Here is an 18,152-nt window from a genome sequence, read left to right as displayed (position 1 = left end):
GCAACATCCTTGAGAGAGAAACATCGATCAGCTGCCTCCTGCACAACTCCCACCCTGCACACCTCCCACCGGGGATGTGCCCGCAACCAAGGCACATGCCCTTGACCGGAATCGAACCCGGGACCTTTCAGTCCGCAGGCCGACGCTCTATCCACTGAGCCAAACCGGTTTCAGCTGCAGCCTGCCTTTTGAGCAGGATCTGTTCTACCTCCAAACTCAAGCTCTGCCTTGTTCCCGGCTCCCCGCCCAGACATGCGCACCCACTCTTTTCTGTCTTGATGTTTCCCAGGTCAGCCCGATGTAGGACTTTATGTTCTCTAAGTTTCTGTGAAAATAAGCAAACAACCATCCTGTTTTGCTAACCCTGGTTCTCTAGGGAAATAACTTCCCTGTTCCCAATAAAACCGAACTGCTCCCAGTGGTGTTAAAACAGCGGGGGGTGGGAGGGGGACCCACAAAAACTCGAAGGTAGTATTAACCACTTTAGCACATCGCCACAAAAATTATCTTTTTGTGTGTGTGTATGTGTGGGCAGATGGGGATCCCAAGAGGTCAAGGATGTGCGAGTGAGAGCTGAGGAAGAGAGCCTGCCGGCAGAATCCTGTCTTAGCCACTTCGGCCCGCTTCTCAGAGAGTATGCGCAGGTACCCAGGGTGCTGGGCACTTTCTAGGGCTCAGATCCTGCAGCCTCCAGCACCTGAGGGATGGAAAAAAAAAATACCAGTCCCCCTGAAAACGTCCCCCACTCTAGAAATCAGAGCGTCTTCTACAGCGGGAGGTGTATGTGAAGCCCTGCAGAAAGAAGCTCTTGGCCCTGGGAGATGGCGTCGGTCCTTCCACCAGGGTAACCCAGTTCTCACGCCTTCAGCGCGGTGGGTGCCCCACGCATTCCGTCCCCTGAGTACCCGGCCTTGCGCTCCCCGGTGGAGGCAAGAAAATGAGGGTACAGCTCCGCTCGCTGCACGTCTTGCGGAGCTGGTTCAGAGCACAGCTATTCTTTCTCGCCGCCTCATGCACACACAGGCTCCCCAGGCGGCCCTGGGGGAGCCCCCTGCGGGCGCTCGGTGTACCTTGCACGGTGTCCCTCTGCAGGTGGCAACGAAACCTTGAAGCCCTAGCGGAGGTACTTCCTCCCCAGCAGGGGGGCTGCCCGGGTGGGCCCCGCCTCCCCGCGCGCGGGGCCCAATTTCTGGGGGTGTCACACCAGCCCGCGGTGATGTCACACTTGCTGGGCTGAGATTCTCCAGCTGGACCCCATCCCGCCACCAGGCACCTTTAGATCATCGCGGGGTCGGTGCGGGAGGGGCGGGGAGCCCGGCACCCGCCCGCGATCCACGCTGGCTCCCCACGGAGGCCCCCGCGGGGGCCCGCGGCGGCCCCCCGCGCCGGTGCCCTAAGGCAGTTCGGGTCCGCCGGCTCCCGGCACTTCCGCCTCAGTAGGTGTCATGGCGCCGGCGGGTGCGGAGTTCCCGCGGGGCGGGGCCGGCCGGATGGGCGGCCGCTCGGCGCTCGGCTCGTCGGGTCTGGCGACAGCGGCGGCTGCGGAGCGAGGGGCCCGGCGGTGGCCCCGGACGGCTGCGGGAGGCCCAGGCGGAATCGCGCGGGGCTGAGGCGGCAGCGACGGCGGCCAGGGCCCGGGTGGCGGGGCGAGCGGGGGGCTGTGGGAGCTCCCCCCGCGGGACGGGTGCGGGGACGGCTCCGGGGGGCGGGGGCCGGGGCCCGGGCTGGCGCGCGCGGGGGGTATGATGACCCGGCGGCGGGGCCCCGGATCCTGTCTCCTCCGCCGCCTCCTCACGGCAGCCCCAGCTCGCGGCTGAGAACCAGACACACCGGCGGTGAGTCGGCGCGGGCGGGAGGGGTCCTGGGCCGGGAGCGCCCTCTGATCGGCTCCCCGAGGGGCACCGGGCGGGCCGCGGGCTGTCCGGGGCGCCCGGCCTGTGGGGGACGCCTCTCTCGGGGATCCCCCCCCCCCACCACACACCCGGGATCGGGATCGGGATCGAGGTCCTGCGGCCCGACCGCTCTCGGCCGCGGAGGGGATTGCGTCCCCAGGAAAGCGGGGAGGCTCCGGGCTCGTTTTCGGGCAACTCCCCCTGCCTCCTGCCACTTCTTTCCTGGGCGTGTTGTTGTCCTCAAATGACAGGGGGCCGCCTGGCGTCTCCTCCCGGCCGGTTTCTCCGCGGCTGCCGTGGCGGGTGCCCAGCTGAGTGGCTGGTGCGTGTGTATTTCACGGCCCCGCCGGTCGCCGCGGCGGTGGGTCGTTTGTGCTGTGTTGGGACCTGGGACCGGGGTCTGGAAGGATCGGTGGCGGCGGGGTGGGTGTGGGCGCCTTCCTCTCCTCTCCGCCGGTGCTGTTCCATCCTGACGGTGTTTAATCGTTAAGTTTGTCATTTTGTAATGACGGGGAGGCGGCGTGGGACCGGCCCACCGAGTGTACGTATCTGTGCGAGGCAGATCGGGAGGTCTGGCTCCGAGGGAAACTTTTGCTGTCTGCTGTCACTTTCCCAAAGCTTTCGTTTAAGAAAAAAAAAATTTTTTTTTTTTAAAAGGGTGAGGAAACAACCCAAACTCCCGGGTAAGGCCCTCGCTCTTCACCCGGCTCTGTGGGAAAGAGGCCCTTTTTGTTCCTAGCAACCACGACCTGGAGCTCGGTCGCCGGGAGCGCTGTCTGCCCTCGGGTTTGTGGTGACAATCCCGAGCCCGGGCCTGCGTCTGTGCCGGGCGCGCTTTCTTTCCTGCTCAGGTCGGGGAGGGGAGCAGGGGCTGGAGAGGGGGAAACCACCCCAGGCTCCGCTAGGTCTCTCCCCGGCTTAAACCACCGACTCAAGCGGTGGATGCACTCGTTTTGAGGCAGCCCTAGATGCTTGCTTTCGGGAATTTTCAGTAATTGCATCCAAATATTCATTTCCACTGTAGCCTTTTCTGCCCAATAGGTCCTTTATCTTGTTTGTTTCCTAGTAACTCTGATGAAAACAGCCGTGTGGCTTCCTGCTCCCCATGAAGTGGGGTTAAATTAAGTGGCTGATGCCCTCAGCAAAACCTGCAATTTTGCTCTTGTTTGTGCAAAGCTATTTTTGATTCTTGGTCTGCAGTTTTGTGTGTGTGTGTGTGTGTGTGTGTGTGGTTTTTTTTAAAGATTACAGAGGATGCAAATCATTATCAGTTTTTTTTTTTTTTCACAAAGAAGTCTAAAGCTTTCTGTAAAAGATTTTAAAAAATCTAGCAAGTCACTTTACCCAACAGTTGTTATTCAGCGAGTGAGTTTGGGTATTTACATGTAATTATCTCAGGGTTCTGTGCTATAATACTGGTATGAGGAAGGCTGTCATTGACTGAAAGATATGAAGGAACAAAAAGGGTTCACCCTTCAACTTGTGGTTGGAACAGAAGGCAGCCAAGCCAGTAAAGCATCTGATGATTAAAATGGTGAATAAGATGTTGTAAATACACTGGCTCTGGTTGGTGAAAGGACTTTTGCTGGTGACATGTTCGCGAATAGTTTATCCTGACTTTGGACATTGTAGTTTTATGGATTGCAGAGCAAATTGATTGGCAACTTGAGATTTAAAACCAAACCAGAACTCCCTTCTAAAAGAAAAAAGGATAATCTCAAAATTCACAGTTCTCAGGAAAATAGAATTCTTCCCTCCTGTGGTTTTGTTTTCATAAGCACAGCTCCGTTGGTTGTGTTGGTAGAAACCAGGCAGCCAACCCTGCCTTGTAAACTTGTGACACTTGGAACTTGTGCAACTTGTTAGTTATATATTGTAACTGGTCCTTTTGTAATTTGAAGTAAATTGTAGACATGAACTTCCTGATCGGCCCTTTTATTTTCATTTTCACAACTGTATAAAGTATCCATTATTTGTTTTTGTTAGTTTTTAAAAAGTTACAGTTATTAATTCCTCCCCAGTTTCTTTTTTATTATTATTTTTATTTTTATTGATTTCAGAGAGGAAGGGAGTGGGAGAGAGAGATAGAAACATCAGTGATGAGATAAAATCATTGACTGGCTGCCTCTTGCATGCCCCATACTGGGGATTGAGCCCCAAACCCAGGCATCTGTCCTGATTGGGAATTGAACCATGACCTCCTGGTTCATACACAGGTCAGCGCTCAACCAGTGAGCCACCCAGGCTGGGCCCTCCCTAGTGTCTTCCCTTACATTTCATGTTATTCTGAACACAAGTCATCAAAATCGTTTTCCTTCAAGTATCACTTCAACAGTCACTGATTTGCTTCTGATTCCTTTTCTGTTCTGAATCTTTCAGCTCTCTAAAGGCCTAATGTATTTTTGTAGAGCATAATTTGGCACTCAAAGAAATTTACATCCTGTTTTTATATTTTTCTCTTTCTTTTTGGTGTGTCCTATCATCACATCAACATTCTAAGCTCTTGGGAGGCAGGGAAAGTTATGTGTGTTTCTTCTGGATTCTTTAAGGACACCTGGTACATTGCTTTCCCAGAGAGCTTAAGGGAAAAGAATCACAAGGCCTGAGTTCTTTGCCAGCCTCACTACTCATTAACTCTGTAAAACGAGAGCTTGCTTGGGACTCCTTTTTCTCATCTTGAAATCAGGGAGTTTTAGAAAGCATATAAGGTCTGTTTTAGCTGAAAGAATCCCTGTACTTTTTTTTTTTTTTTTTTGCCAGTGTCTTCTCCAATCCAATACATTTTTTTAAAATTTCACCACACGAGTCCAGGTGAACTTTTTTATTTTTTATTTTTTTTTAAATATGTATTTTATTGATATTTCACAGAGAGGAAGGGAGAGGGATAGAGAGCTAGAAACATCGATGAGAGAGAAACATCGATCAGCTGCCTCCTGCACACCTCCCACTGAGGATGTGCCCGCAACCAAGGTACATGCCCTTGACCGGAATCGAACCCAGGACCTTTCAGTCCGCAGGCCGACGCTCCATCCACTGAGCCAAACCGGTTTTGGCTCCAATACATTTTTTTAATTCAGGTTTTTCTCCTTACTCTAAACAGTTTTTCATTTTTCCACGTCCCCTGGCATACTGGCAATAGTTATCTCATTCATCTGAAAGAGCTCTTTCCACCTCCCATCGGCCAAACGGTTGTTACCTTGCGTAGGTCCTGTTTTCCTTAGGCCTTTGCCTGCTGATCTAAACAGGGTCCCCTTTTAGTGTCTGTTTCAGTTGAGCTATGCTTTAGTTTGACATTCTCCTTATGCTGGAAACTCCTCGAGACACCGTTTTCTTTACTTTAAACCGGACAGGCCTGTAGCCTGTCCTGTGCACGTACTGAGATAGCACCTTTTTACCAAACACAAAAAGCACCTGCTTTCTTTCTTTTTTTTCTGTTACTATAGATTCGTCTTCCCAAATCTAAGAGAGCTATTGGAATTTAGGGAACAATATCCTACCTGCAAGGAAAGCCCCGTCAGCCAGTTTACCAAAAGATTACAAAATTGGTTTAAGTGGCTGGAAATTATATAGAGCTGTCAGCTGACAGCACCTATTTCACACCCTATTTTTGTGTACTGGTTGGGGAACTGGCTTGTTTCACACGGTTCCATATGAAGGAAGTGCTACAGGAAAGGGGGTGGGGAGCTTTGATTCAAATGATGTCCTTAGGGTTTCAAGCTTATTTTTTCCTTCAATATCACTATATTTAGAAAACTAATTACATATATATATATATATATATATATATATATATATATATATAATTTTTTTTTCTTATAGACACGAGACTATAATTTCTATTTTTCATCATGTATTTCTCTAATTTAGTCAAAATGACTTCTGAAATCTTACGTTTATATATATATATATGGAGAAGTAACGTGATCTCTCTGTAGTCATTGATTCTAGCAAACATTTGACACATACACAGGTGCCAACCATTGTGGTAGATGCTGATGATTAAAAAAAAGGGGGGCACTTACTCTTCTGTTGAGATTTGCCCATGACACTTGCAGTTTAGAAGTCAACTTTTAAATAAATAATTACAAACAGTCATATTTAGAATAAAATCCAGAGCGGCCCACAAGTCACTAGCCCTCGTCTCCTCTTTGGGGCCTATTTCTACTGTTTTCTCTCTTGTTCCATTCCATCCATACTGGTCTCTTCTTCAAAGAGGCCAAGAATATGTCTTGGCACTAACTATTCTTTTTCACTTTCAATGGCACCTTCTTGTCTGTCAGGTACCAAATCCAGGGTATCTCTCCTTCTTGCACCCTCACTATCATGCCATTGTGTTTTGTTTTCATTATAACATTTATCACTAGCTGCTATTGTGTGTGTGTGTGTGTGTGTGTGTGTGTCTGTCTCCTCAATAGAAAGTAGACTCCAGGAGATAAGGGATCTTATCCATCTGAAACACCTCATCCCCAGTGGCTAGAACAGTGCCAGGCAGATAGACATGTTTGTTAGTAAATGAAATAAGTACACGTGTCGTATGTAGTAGTGGAGGATGCTATGGGAGCCTTTACCAGCAAACCCAACCTCGTATGCAGTGGGCTGGGGAAGGCTTTCCTGAGTATGTGTGTCAGCATAAGGTTGCCTAAACAACATCCTAGCTGGAGGAAAATAGTTTTTCTCTCATGTAGCAGCCTGAATGTTCCAAGTTGCAGTGATCATTCCTGGTGGGGAGGTGGCTCCGCTCCACATGACCATTCAGGGACCCAGGTTCTCTCCATCTTGTTGCTCTGCCATCCTTGGGTGTGGGTTCACGGTAGAAGCTGGATCTTCATGAGTTCCTGCTGGTGGAGAGGGAAAGGAACACGAAAGCCTCCCCACAACACATCACTTCCTATTAGAGAGAGGGACTGGGAACCATAGTCTAGCCTGGGATGAAGGAGAAAGGAGGCTTCGATTCCAACCAACAGCCTGTGCCACCCTGAAAAAGTGAGCTGTGAGGGGAGAGGAAAAGGATCAGTAGGAGTTAGAAAAAAAGGAGGCTAAGGGGAAGATGAAGTTCAGAGAGGGGACATGAGGAGTGAAGGAACTAGGGCAGCAGAAGGCAAGGCCTACGCTAGGAACACAGAAGTGTGGTGCTTCCGGAAGAGAGAACCTGGGGAAAGGGTGGAGAAACGAGGCTACAAAACTAATCAGGGTCCCGATCTCACAAGGCCTGGAGATCCCAGCTAGAGGCTTTGGGCTTTTATTTGAAGGTTTTAAGTGGGGGACAGATATGCATTTTTGTAAGGTGAAGAGTGAGTTGGGAGAAGGAGGCATAAAAAGGGGGCTTTGAGAGTTCAGACTGGGGGAGACAGGTTAGACTGCTGAATTGTGCAGTAGGGGTAGAGAAAAAAGGGTGGAGTAGAGAGATGGTGTTCCAGTGAAAGAGGTTTCTTGTCAAACTTGTCTTGCTTTATTTTTACAGAACATGTATTCTTGTTTACCTACTCTAACGATGTGATACTCTTTATATATCGTGTGCTGAAGAATATGTACATCTGTGTACATGTCAGCTGAGGACCAGTGCTGGAGGAAGAAACAATATACAGTACTGATTTTAGGTTATTTAGGTCACCAAGTGTTAAATTATACCAAAGAGGCAAAGATGACACTAAGCGAAAGCAGTAGGAATTTGTTATTGGTGTGTCAGGGAAGAGATGGAAGTTACTGAAGACTAAAGGCAAAATAATACCTTGGTTGTCATACCCAGTTGTTCTATTCCTAGTTATGATATTTGAATTTTTAAAAAAATATTTTTATTGATTTCAGAGAGGAAGGGAAAGGGAGGGAGAGATAGAAACATCAATGATGAGAATCATTGATTGGCTGCCTCCTGCATGCCCCCTTCTGGGGACTGAACCCGCAACCCTGCATGTGCCCTTGACCGGAATTGAACCTGGGGCCCTTCAGTCCGCAGACTGGTAGTCTATCCACTGAGCCGAACCGGCTAGGGCTTAATTCTTTATAGTAAGACTAGAGGCCCGATGCACGAAATTCATGCAAGGGGCTCAGCCCTCGCAGCCCCTCACAGCCTCGGCCGGCCCTCGCAGCTCCGGCTTCGTCCGGATGGTTGTCTGGACGGTCCTTCTGTTGTCCAGTCTAATTAGCATATTAGCTCTTTATTATATAGGATTATCCATATGAAGTGACCTTAGTGTGGGGCACCCAGCAAATGTTGGGTAGATGTGACCATTGCAGGGAGTGGGGTAATTTTCCTTTTCCTGAAAGCCTTGGATTCTAGCAAGACTCACTTCTCTTTTTAGTAGTAAGTACAAGTACCAGTAGCTTTTTGCCTTTTCGTTCTAGTTGGGGATTGATGCAGTGGGCAAGTTTGTCATTATGTTTAGATGGTTAAATCCTTGAAAAGTCAGGTTCGAAATGAAGACTAGTTGATTGCTGGAGTCCAAGTGCCACATTTTCAGGAAGTCAGAGAAATAACTTCTAGTTTATTGGGAGCTGTTCTCATGTGAATTGAAAATATTTGTACTGTAGTTAAGTTTTGGAGGGTTTTCAACTGTGCAGGGGGTCAGTGCCCTTAGCCCCTGCATTGTTCAGGGGTCAGCTGTAATTTCCTTAACAGAGTCGGCTGACACACGGTAAGTTTCCCACAATGTGCAGTCTGTTCCATGTTTTTGTCTGGGAGGTCTCAGCCTAGGTAGAAAATTGCCTGCCCATTTGCAAAGGCAAATTTCATGGAACATGGTACCTTTATCCTGTGTCTACAAATGGCTGTTTTTAGCTGAATTTCAGAGTGTTCCATAAATAAGAGTGTTGATTTTTGTAGGCATCTTTGGTTCTGTCTTTTCTTCTCTTCTGGTGCTTGTTGAGGTCAGCATGAGTCTCAGCCACACTGTAAGTCCTGGTGCCACGATACTGACGTAAGCGTACGGTCCACCCTGGCTGTGGGGAAGGCCTGTGAAATTCTGGTTGTTCATTTCCTGTGAGGGAACTTAAATTTGTCTCACTGAGGAAGAATTATATTCATTTATGTACTTGAACTTTCCGAAACACTTTCTAGAACTTGTGCCTTTTTCAGTGCTGAATATGAAGATGGAAGCCATCCGTATCTGCTATTTTGATTATTGGGTGCAGAGTGGTCAGTAACATTACTCCGGTGAATGCAATATCTTTTAAAAGTATCTAGTTATGAACACGCTCTTAAGTATTTGCTATTACATTTTATGAATTCTTTTCAGTATTATTTTAAGGCCTCATATTCCTAGACATAGCTACAAATTGCAAACTGTGTATTCTAATTCTTTTTTTTTTTTTAAATATATTTTATTGATATTTTACAGAGAGGAAGGGAGAGGGATAGAGAGCTAGAAACATCGATGAGAGAGAGACATCGATCAGCTGCCTCCTGCACACCTCCCACTGGGGATGTGCCCGCAACCAAGGTACATGCCCTTGACCGGAATCGAACCCGGGACCCTTCAGTCCGCAGGCCGACGCTCTATCCACTGAGCCAAACCGGTTTTGGCTGTATTCTAATTCTTTTACTAAATTCTTTTAGTAGCTCAACAGATATACAATGAAAAGCAGATTTCTCAAATTTTCTCCATGTCTTTTTTTTATGATATATTTCTTTATTGATTTCAAAGAGGAAGGGAGAGGGAGAGATAGAAACATCAATGATGAGAGAGAATCATTGATGGGCTGCCTCCTGCACGCCCCCTACTGGGGATCGAGCCCACAACCCGGGCACATGCCCTTGGCCGGAATTGAACCGGAACCCTTCAATCCGCAGGCCGACGCTCTAGCCACTGAGCCAAACCGGCTAGGGCAATTTTCTCCATTTCTTGCTCAATTTTATGATGACAAATGTTTTTGCATATATTTTAGTAGGTACATTTTGTAAAGGCACTAGTACAGATTTTTCTGTTACTATAATTTGGTTTTATGTCAGCGATATAGGTAGAACAAGTTGATTTGTAAATTTATAGCCTTGGAGTTAAATTGCACTGACTCTAGCCTTTAATTTACACTTTTTTTCTCTTCAAGATTCATATAAATTATGGAAACTCTTGTTTGAAGTAGATCCAGACCACATTTTAGAAACTGAAGGCTGGGGGTTTGTTCGTTCCAGCTGTCTTGTCCAGTGCAGATGGTTTTCAGTTGCATTCAGGCATGAAGAAATGTACACACTGCTTTTTTATGTTCTGTAACATCCTTTGTCACACTTCCTTCCTTTCTAGTTGTGCGTGTTTATTCTCTTATGACTAGTAAAATCATATGGTGTGTACTGGAGTGGAGACTTCACCCATTTTTCTAGGGCTGCACAACTGAAACGGAGGGACATTAACAAACAAAACAAACAAAACAAGCATCGACGATCCTGCAGTTTAATATGAATGGTAGGGAGTAGCTATGCCTTTGGTAGGCAGAGGCCGCATCACCCAACAAATACTGAGTGTCTGTCAACTGCCAGAGTCTGTGGTAGGTTCTGGCAATATAAGCAACGCACAGGACAGTTATGGTACCTGCCCTCATGGAACTTACACTGTAGCTGGGAATGTAGTAAATAATTTCAAGTTATAAGGGAGGAACAGGGTGCTATGGGAGTTTATGGTATGGGGTGGGGGAGTGGTGATGGTGATTGTCGCGGGAGGAGTGTGTGTGTGTGTGTGTGTGTGTGTGTGTGTGTGTGTGTGTGTGAACAGTTTTCCCAGCAGGGAATCTATGATGAATTAGCCTTCTGGAAACTGAAAGAAGGGTGGTATGGCTGGAGTGGAGGAATCAAGGTGGGAAGATTGTGGAAGTCACAGCAGCCGGAGTTTTGGAGAGCTTTAGGGCAGGTTGAGGATTTTGGACTTTATCCCCAAAGCAGTGGAAACCTGGGAGGCAGGAGGAGAGATAAGACTTTGCATCATCCTGATGACTTTCTTTCTCAAAAAAGAAAGAGCAGTCTTTCAATTTGCATAGGACTCCCTCCCAATCCACCCCCTTCCCCCCATCCCTCCCCATTCAAGTTTCAAGATTAGTTTGGAGGCTACTGGAAGTTCCAGTGAACTAGAATAGTTCCAACAGGGGTAGAGAAAAACGGCCGATTTGAGATACACTTGGGAGGTAGAATGGAAGATTTGGTTCTAGATTAGATGTGGGGGATAAGGGAGAGGATGAGTCAGGGTAATAATAGTGGGTACCAGGCACTATTACATGTATTAAACCTTTAGATTCTCACAATAACCCCACCAGGTAGATATTGCTGCCAGTATTTTATAGATGAAGAAACAGACTCATTGTCTCCCTGATTTTTGCCTTGAGGTGCTGGGTGTATGGTGGTGTCTCATAACCGAGATAGAAAACCGGGGTGGGGTGGGGGCTCCTAAGTTTAATCTTGGACATGTTGAATTTGAGGTGTCTGTAAGATATCCAAGTTGCAGTGCAGAGTGGTTATTTAGAAGTGAGAATTTGGGGGCCTTGGATGGGTAGCTCAGTTGGTTAGTAAGTAAGCAAAAAAGGTTTATCCTTCTATAATAGGAAACGTATTTTGGAAAACGTATCAAATAAAACCCAGCCAGATATGTTTCCTGGTGGTTTTTCTAAACTAGAAGTTGTGAATGGAGGGTCTGACTCTTCCTGTCTCCGTGTAGGTATGGCATCACAGCTGCAGTTTTCCCCCCCATCAGTGTCGTCGAGTGCCTTCTGCAGTGCAAAGAAACTGAAAATAGAGCCCTCTGGCTGGGATGTTTCTGGACAGAGCAGCAACGACAAATACTATACCCACAGCAAAACCCTCCCAGCCACACAAGGGCAAGCCAACTCCTCTCACCAGGTAGCAAATTTCAACATCCCTGCCTATGACCAGGGCCTTCTCCTCCCAGCCCCTGCCGTGGAGCACATTGTTGTCACAGCCGCTGACAGCTCAGCCAGTGCGGCTACATCAACCTTCCAAAGCAGCCAGACCCTGACGCACAGGAGCAACGTTTCTCTGCTTGAGCCATATCAAAAATGCGGACTGAAAAGAAAAAGTGAGGAAGTCGACAGCAACGGTAGCGTGCAGATCATAGAAGAACATCCCCCTCTCATGCTGCAAAACAGGACTGTGGTGGGTGCTGCTGCCACGACCACCACTGTGACCACGAAGAGTAGCAGTTCCAGCGGAGAAGGGGATTACCAGCTGGTCCAGCATGAGATCCTTTGCTCGATGACCAACAGCTATGAAGTCCTGGAGTTCCTCGGCCGGGGGACATTCGGACAGGTGGCAAAGTGCTGGAAGCGGAGCACCAAGGAAATTGTGGCCATTAAAATCCTGAAGAACCACCCCTCCTATGCCAGGCAAGGACAGATCGAAGTGAGCATCCTTTCCCGCCTAAGCAGTGAAAATGCCGATGAGTATAATTTTGTCCGTTCTTACGAGTGCTTTCAGCATAAGAATCACACCTGCCTTGTGTTTGAGATGCTGGAGCAGAACTTATATGATTTTCTAAAGCAGAACAAGTTTAGTCCACTGCCACTCAAGTACATCAGACCCATCTTGCAGCAGGTGGCCACAGCCCTGATGAAGCTCAAGAGCCTTGGTCTGATCCACGCCGACCTTAAGCCAGAAAACATAATGCTGGTCGATCCAGTGCGCCAACCCTACCGAGTGAAGGTCATTGACTTTGGTTCTGCTAGTCACGTTTCCAAGGCTGTGTGCTCAACCTACTTACAGTCACGCTACTACAGGCAAGTGGCCAATGCTAAAAACCTTGTCTTAGACTCGAGATCTGTCTTTATAGTTACTATATATTATATAAGGCTACATAGAACGGTGAATGTATTTACAGATTCCAAGATTGAAACAGGATAATGTTTTCGTTTATTTTAAGTGTGTGGTATTCCTATAAGCAACATTATTTTATATCTGAAATCTTTTTTAACACTAGAAAAATTAATTGTCTGATTCTGAAGCTTGTTTCTAGTTGAATTATATAGTTGACCCTTGAACAACATGGCAGTTAGGGGGAACCTGCATATAACCTTTGACTCCCCCCAAAACTTAAGTTGTTCTGTAGGGGATTACTTCCAGGACCTTGCAGATATCAAAATTCACAGATGCCCCTGAATAATATCCCACTGTATGTACATACCATACTCATTCGGTGGTGGACACTTGTTTATTTTTACATTTTTGGCTATCTATAATAATAAAAGGGTAATATGCTAATTAGACCAGACGTCATTCCAGACATCCTTCCAGACGAAGCCAGGGCTGGAGCAAAGCCTGGGTCCCGGGTGCCTGCTGGCAGCCGGAGGGAAGCCTGGGTCCTGAGTGCCAGAGGGAAACCAGTGCCGGCAGCCGGGGAAAGGAAGGACTACTCTTGCACGAATTTTTGTGCATCGGGCCTCTAGTTATGAATAATGCTGTGATGAACATTGGTATTCACTTGCTTAAGTGTCTTTTTTCAGTTCTTTTGGGTTTAGAGCTAGAATAGAATGGCTGGGTCATATGGTAGTGCTATGTTGAACTCTTGGAGAAACCACCAAACTGTGTTCCACAGCTGCTGCACGATTTTGCATTCCCACCAGAAGTGCATGCGGATTCTAATTTCTCCACATCTTCACTAACAGTTGTTATTTTCTGTGGTTTTTGTTTGTGTGTTTTTTATAACAGTCATCCTTGTTTACATGAAATGATACCTCATTGTGGTTTTGATTTGCATTTCCCAAATGATTAGTGATGTTGAACATCTTTTCATGTACTTATTTAAGGCCATCTGTATGTCTTCTTTGGAGAAATGTCTGTTCAAGTCCTTTGTTCATTTTTTAATTTGGGTTGTTTTTTGTTGAGTTGTAAGAGTTCTTTATATATTCTGGGTATTAATCCCTTATCAGATATATGATTTGCAGGTTTTTTTTCTCCCATCCATGGGGTTGATTTTTTACTTTTTTTGCACAAAATTTTTAAACTGTGATGAAGTCCAATTTGTCTGTTTTTTTGTTTTGTTACTTGTACTTTTGGTATCACATCCAAGAAATCATTGCCAAACCAATGTTACGAAGCTTTTCTCCTGTGTTTTATTATAAGAGTTTTATAGTTGTAGTTCTTATATTTAGGTCTTTGATCCATTTTGAGTTAATTTTTGTGGGTGGTGTAAAGTAAGGGTCCGGTTTCATTCTTTTGCATGTGGATATTCAATTTTCCCAGCACCATTTGCTAAAGAGACTAGCCTTTCTTCATTGAATGGTCTTGACACTCTTGTCAAAATCCTTCAACTGTATATATGAGGATTTATTTCTGGACTCTGTTCTCCATTGGTCTATATGTCTGTCTTTATGCCAGTACCACACTGTTTTGATTACTTGTAGCTTTTGAAATCAGGAAGTAGGAGACCTCCAGCTTTATTCTCTTTCAAGATTGTTCGGTTATCTCAAGGAATCTCTCAAGATCCTTATGAATTTTAGGATGGTTTTTCTCTTTCTGCAAAAAAAAACCTCATTGACTTTTGATAGGTATTGCACTGAATCTGTAAATCACTTTGGTTAGTATTGACATTTTAATAATATTGTCTTCTAGTCCACTCTCATCTATTTTTTTCTTTTATAGTTCTATAAAACTATGGTATTTCTTACTTGAGTGAGATAAATAAATTCCTAGAGCCTTTGATTTCTAGTTTCATGTTGCTCTAGGCAACTTGACTAATTTTGAGACTCTCACCTCCATTTATTTTTTCATGACTTGGGAGAGTTAGGTTCCAATTATTTTTGCTTCTAATATTCTCCTTTGAGCAATCCCACCACCACCCACACATACGCATGTGTACAGCACATTCACAGGTGCACTGAAGAATTCAGTTCTTATTTTGAGCACTGGGGAAGGAAGGAGAGCACAGCTGAGGGGTGAGGGCTTTCTTGATCTTTTATCTTGTCAGTGCCTGCAGGTGTTTTACTGTTTGTCTGCCCTGTCAAAGACAAGGACAAGGTCTGAAGCCCTTTTAAGATTGAAAAAGAGCAGTTGAGATAAGAATTATTCATGAAAAAACATTTTTTGGGGGGCTTTTAAATATATTATTATTGATTTCAAAAAGGGAGAAGGAGAGAGAGAGAGAAACATCAATGATGTGAGAGTCATTGATCGGCTGCCTCCTGCACGCCCCCTACTGGGGATTGAGCCCTAACTGGGCATGTGCCCTTGACTGGAATTGAACCTGACACTCTTCAGTCCTCAAGCTGACGTTCTATCCACTGAGCCAAACCAGCTAGGGCAATGAAATAATTTTTGATGGAATTTTCTCATAAAAGGTAAAGGAGATTTGAGGGGTTAAACAGTTCTGGCTATTTAGCTTTCTCTAGTGTGAAATTTAAATAATTTTTAGTGTTATGTTGCTGGTCTTTGCCCCTTTTCTTCTTTTAATTTAAGCTGTCATTTGAGTAATTTGGTTGTTTTGTTTTTATAGAAAATATGATTTGCATAATTTTAAATCCACTGGTAATTACTCTTCAACAAAGTCCTGTAAATCCGTGGCATTTAGTTATTGACTATATGAGTAATTTTAAATGGAGCTAAGTTTATCTCTTAAAAACAGGAGTTCATTCTGTATATTACTGAATAATGCTTGTGCATTCTGAGGTTCAATAGCCAGGTCTCACCGTGTTTAGGATTTAACGTGAATGTTCTGTTGTGTCACAGGAATACTTGATACTGAGCCTAAGCACATGGAATAGCCACCCTGGCATTCCTTCTCCGTCACTGTTTTATCCCACAGTGACTTCATGTTGCTTTGGTGCCTTATTAGAGTCCATTAGGTCCTCACCGTCTTTTCAGAAAACCTCGGTGAACTTCTTTTGGCCAGTGAAGCATTCTGCCTCCCAGGCTGCCTTCCTCAAACCCTCCTTTTTTAGTTTACATTACTAATAGCATGCCAAACTATTATCAGTTGACGTACATTTTTGCCAGCATGTTGTCCGTTGGCCACGGCATGGCTAAATAACTCAGGCAGTGGAAATCATATACTTTATTTCCTGCTCACTCTAAATGTAGGCTGATCCCAAGAAAAGTTGCTGTGTTTGGTGGCTGAGTTTTATGCACAAAGGTTTCCATGCTCAGTGCTTCACATTCTGAACAAACCAGCCGGCCTGCATGGAAAGCCGAGGTCACTTAATTTGTTCTGTCTGGAAGGACAAGGTCTACAGAAGGAAAGCGTATTTTCACTTTACCCTAGACAAACAAACCATCCGGTTTTATCTGACAGTGAACCTGCAGCTTAATCTAAGCCACAGATGCAGGAAGTTTGCCTTTACGTAACATCTCTGATCTAGTAAGCCTGATGCCTCTGCAATGGACAGGAAGAGACAAGTGTGCTCATGAAAATGAGCGGAGAATGATGGCTGTGAAGTGATTCTGACCTCAGCTTGCTCTCGGTTCAGGTGAAATAAAGCTTTATGACCTTGGGGGAATTCTTCAGTTTAAAGAAGTTTGAGGTTGGGAAATCAAAAGGCAGGCATTGCTCTTTCTGCCACCTGGTTTTAGTAATTAGAGCCCGCTTAGGATTTGTTCTTTAGGGATGGGATGTACCTTCAAAGAGGAGACCACCATGTCTGAAGTGCAATTAACGCCATTTTTGTACTAAAGTGAATACTGCCAGTTTCGTTTTCCCCCCTCTTTCCTGTGCTTTAATAGGTAATCTTTTTTACTGCCCAGCTGTTAGAACATCAGAGCTGGAAAGCGATCTAGCAGAGTAATTATCTAACTCAGCCTCCTTATTTCACAGATGAAGTAGAACCAGAATTTCAGAGTCTAGAGTTTGTATTAAGGGATTGAGAAATACTGGAGGCCAAGGGGCAAGATGATACAGTAATGAAAATATTAGCAAGAATTATCATCTGAATTCAGAGTTGAAAACATTCAGTCTTTAGAGATGAACATGCTCTAAATGATTCCTTTCTGTTCAGTGTCTAGGTAAGTAACATTTCTAGGAGTAACGATAGTGAAAAGTGCTTCAGTAGACTGAACAGCCTTCTTTTTATTTTATTTTGACTGCCTTCATTTTTTTCCTTTTGATACCTTTTTGTATGGTAGATGGTAGAGCTTACTGTTTTGAGTGAGCTTTGCTGGAAATCCTTAGCTGCTTTTATTACTCCAGAGCAGGTGTCCTCAAACTACGGCCCGCGGGCCACATGCGGCCCGCCGAGGACATGTATCCGGCCCGCCGGGTGCCGCTGCTTGTCCTGCTTAGCAGCCGACTCGTCCCGGGCCCGCAGTGCGCATAGGAATTTGTTCATAGATTTTCTTTTAAACTATAGTCCGGCCCTCCAACGGTCTGAGGGTCAGTGAACTGGCCCCCTGTTTAAAAAGTTTGAGGACCCCTGCTCCAGAGGCAGGGTGAGACCAAACGAAAAACCGATTCCAGCCAATTCCAAAGGCTTTTGGGTTTTTTAGTTTGTTTGTTTAATAGGGTTTGAGGGCTGGAATTAGTGTTTTTCTTAGTTTCTCTGAAAGCTTAAGTTTTATCACATATCACTGCTACCTTTTTAGAGAAGTATGTTATTGGGTGCTGGCCTCTCCCTGGGACCTACCTATCCTTTGGATTTTAAAATGTCCTCCTGTTATAGTGGGAATGGCAGAATCAGTCCCTGCTCTTCAGTTGATGCTTAGGAATGCTCTAAGCCCAGTTAGTACTTTGGCACAAAGCCATTTGCCTTCTCCCTGCCAGCTATTTTTGGCACTGTCATGAACTTGGAAATTAATAATTCTACTCACTGAAAGTAAAATTTTGTTCCTTTTCCATTTTAGAAAAGCTTTTATGTCTCTGGGTCCTCGTACCCTCAAACTTGTGCTGTCTTAAAACATGCCGGAGTGGTTGGGATTTAATTGAACTCTGACATTCCATCAGTAATGTGGCTCTAGCCACCTGCAACAGGAATGGCACTTTTGATGGCTGTTTCTTTGGCTAACAAAACCACAGTTCATTCACATCAAATAGCACAAAAACGGTCGATTAAAGGTTCCACCCATAGCTGTCACACAGTATAAGTCTCAACAGGCCTGGATCTTTTGCTGTTTCTCTGCAAGATCAGGAAAGCTTCTAGACTCTATAGAGCCCTCTAATTTACCCTGTTTTCTTAGAAAATAACTTGGGGAGGATATTCTTATTTCGGGAAATATCTTGATACCCTCCCCCACTCAATCTCTGCCCCTCACCCCCCTCCACACATACCGAGGAAGCTCACATTACTTGAAAGTACAGTTTGGGAATGTGGGCGCTCCGCAAGGAGACGCGGTCTGTTAGATGCTTTCTA

General features: G+C 45.5%; 1 protein-coding gene across 3 annotated transcripts in view; it reads left to right on the top strand.

Moving 5' to 3' along the window:
- Positions 1–1,312: 1,312 nt before the first annotated feature.
- The window catches only part of HIPK1 (homeodomain interacting protein kinase 1), a 46,384-nt gene continuing 29,544 nt past the window's right edge, over positions 1,313–18,152 (top strand). For 2 of the 3 annotated variants that reach the window (XM_080649166.1, XM_080649164.1), the window contains exons 1-2: positions 1,667–1,835; positions 11,525–12,599. In XM_080649166.1, coding sequence (XP_080505292.1) covers positions 11,527–12,599 — 1,073 coding nt within the window. In that variant the 5' untranslated portion in view covers positions 1,667–1,835; positions 11,525–11,526. Of the gene's footprint in view, positions 1,437–1,666; positions 1,836–11,524; positions 12,600–18,152 lie in introns of those variants that run through there. The other variant, XM_080649165.1, reaches the window with a different exon arrangement.

The sequence above is a fragment of the Plecotus auritus genome, assembly GCF_963455305.1.
Source record: "Plecotus auritus genome assembly, chromosome: 12".
Lineage (NCBI taxonomy): Eukaryota > Metazoa > Chordata > Mammalia > Chiroptera > Vespertilionidae > Plecotus > Plecotus auritus.
The sequence above is the reverse complement of the archived record's forward strand: the minus strand, read 5'-3'. Positions and strand labels throughout refer to the sequence as shown.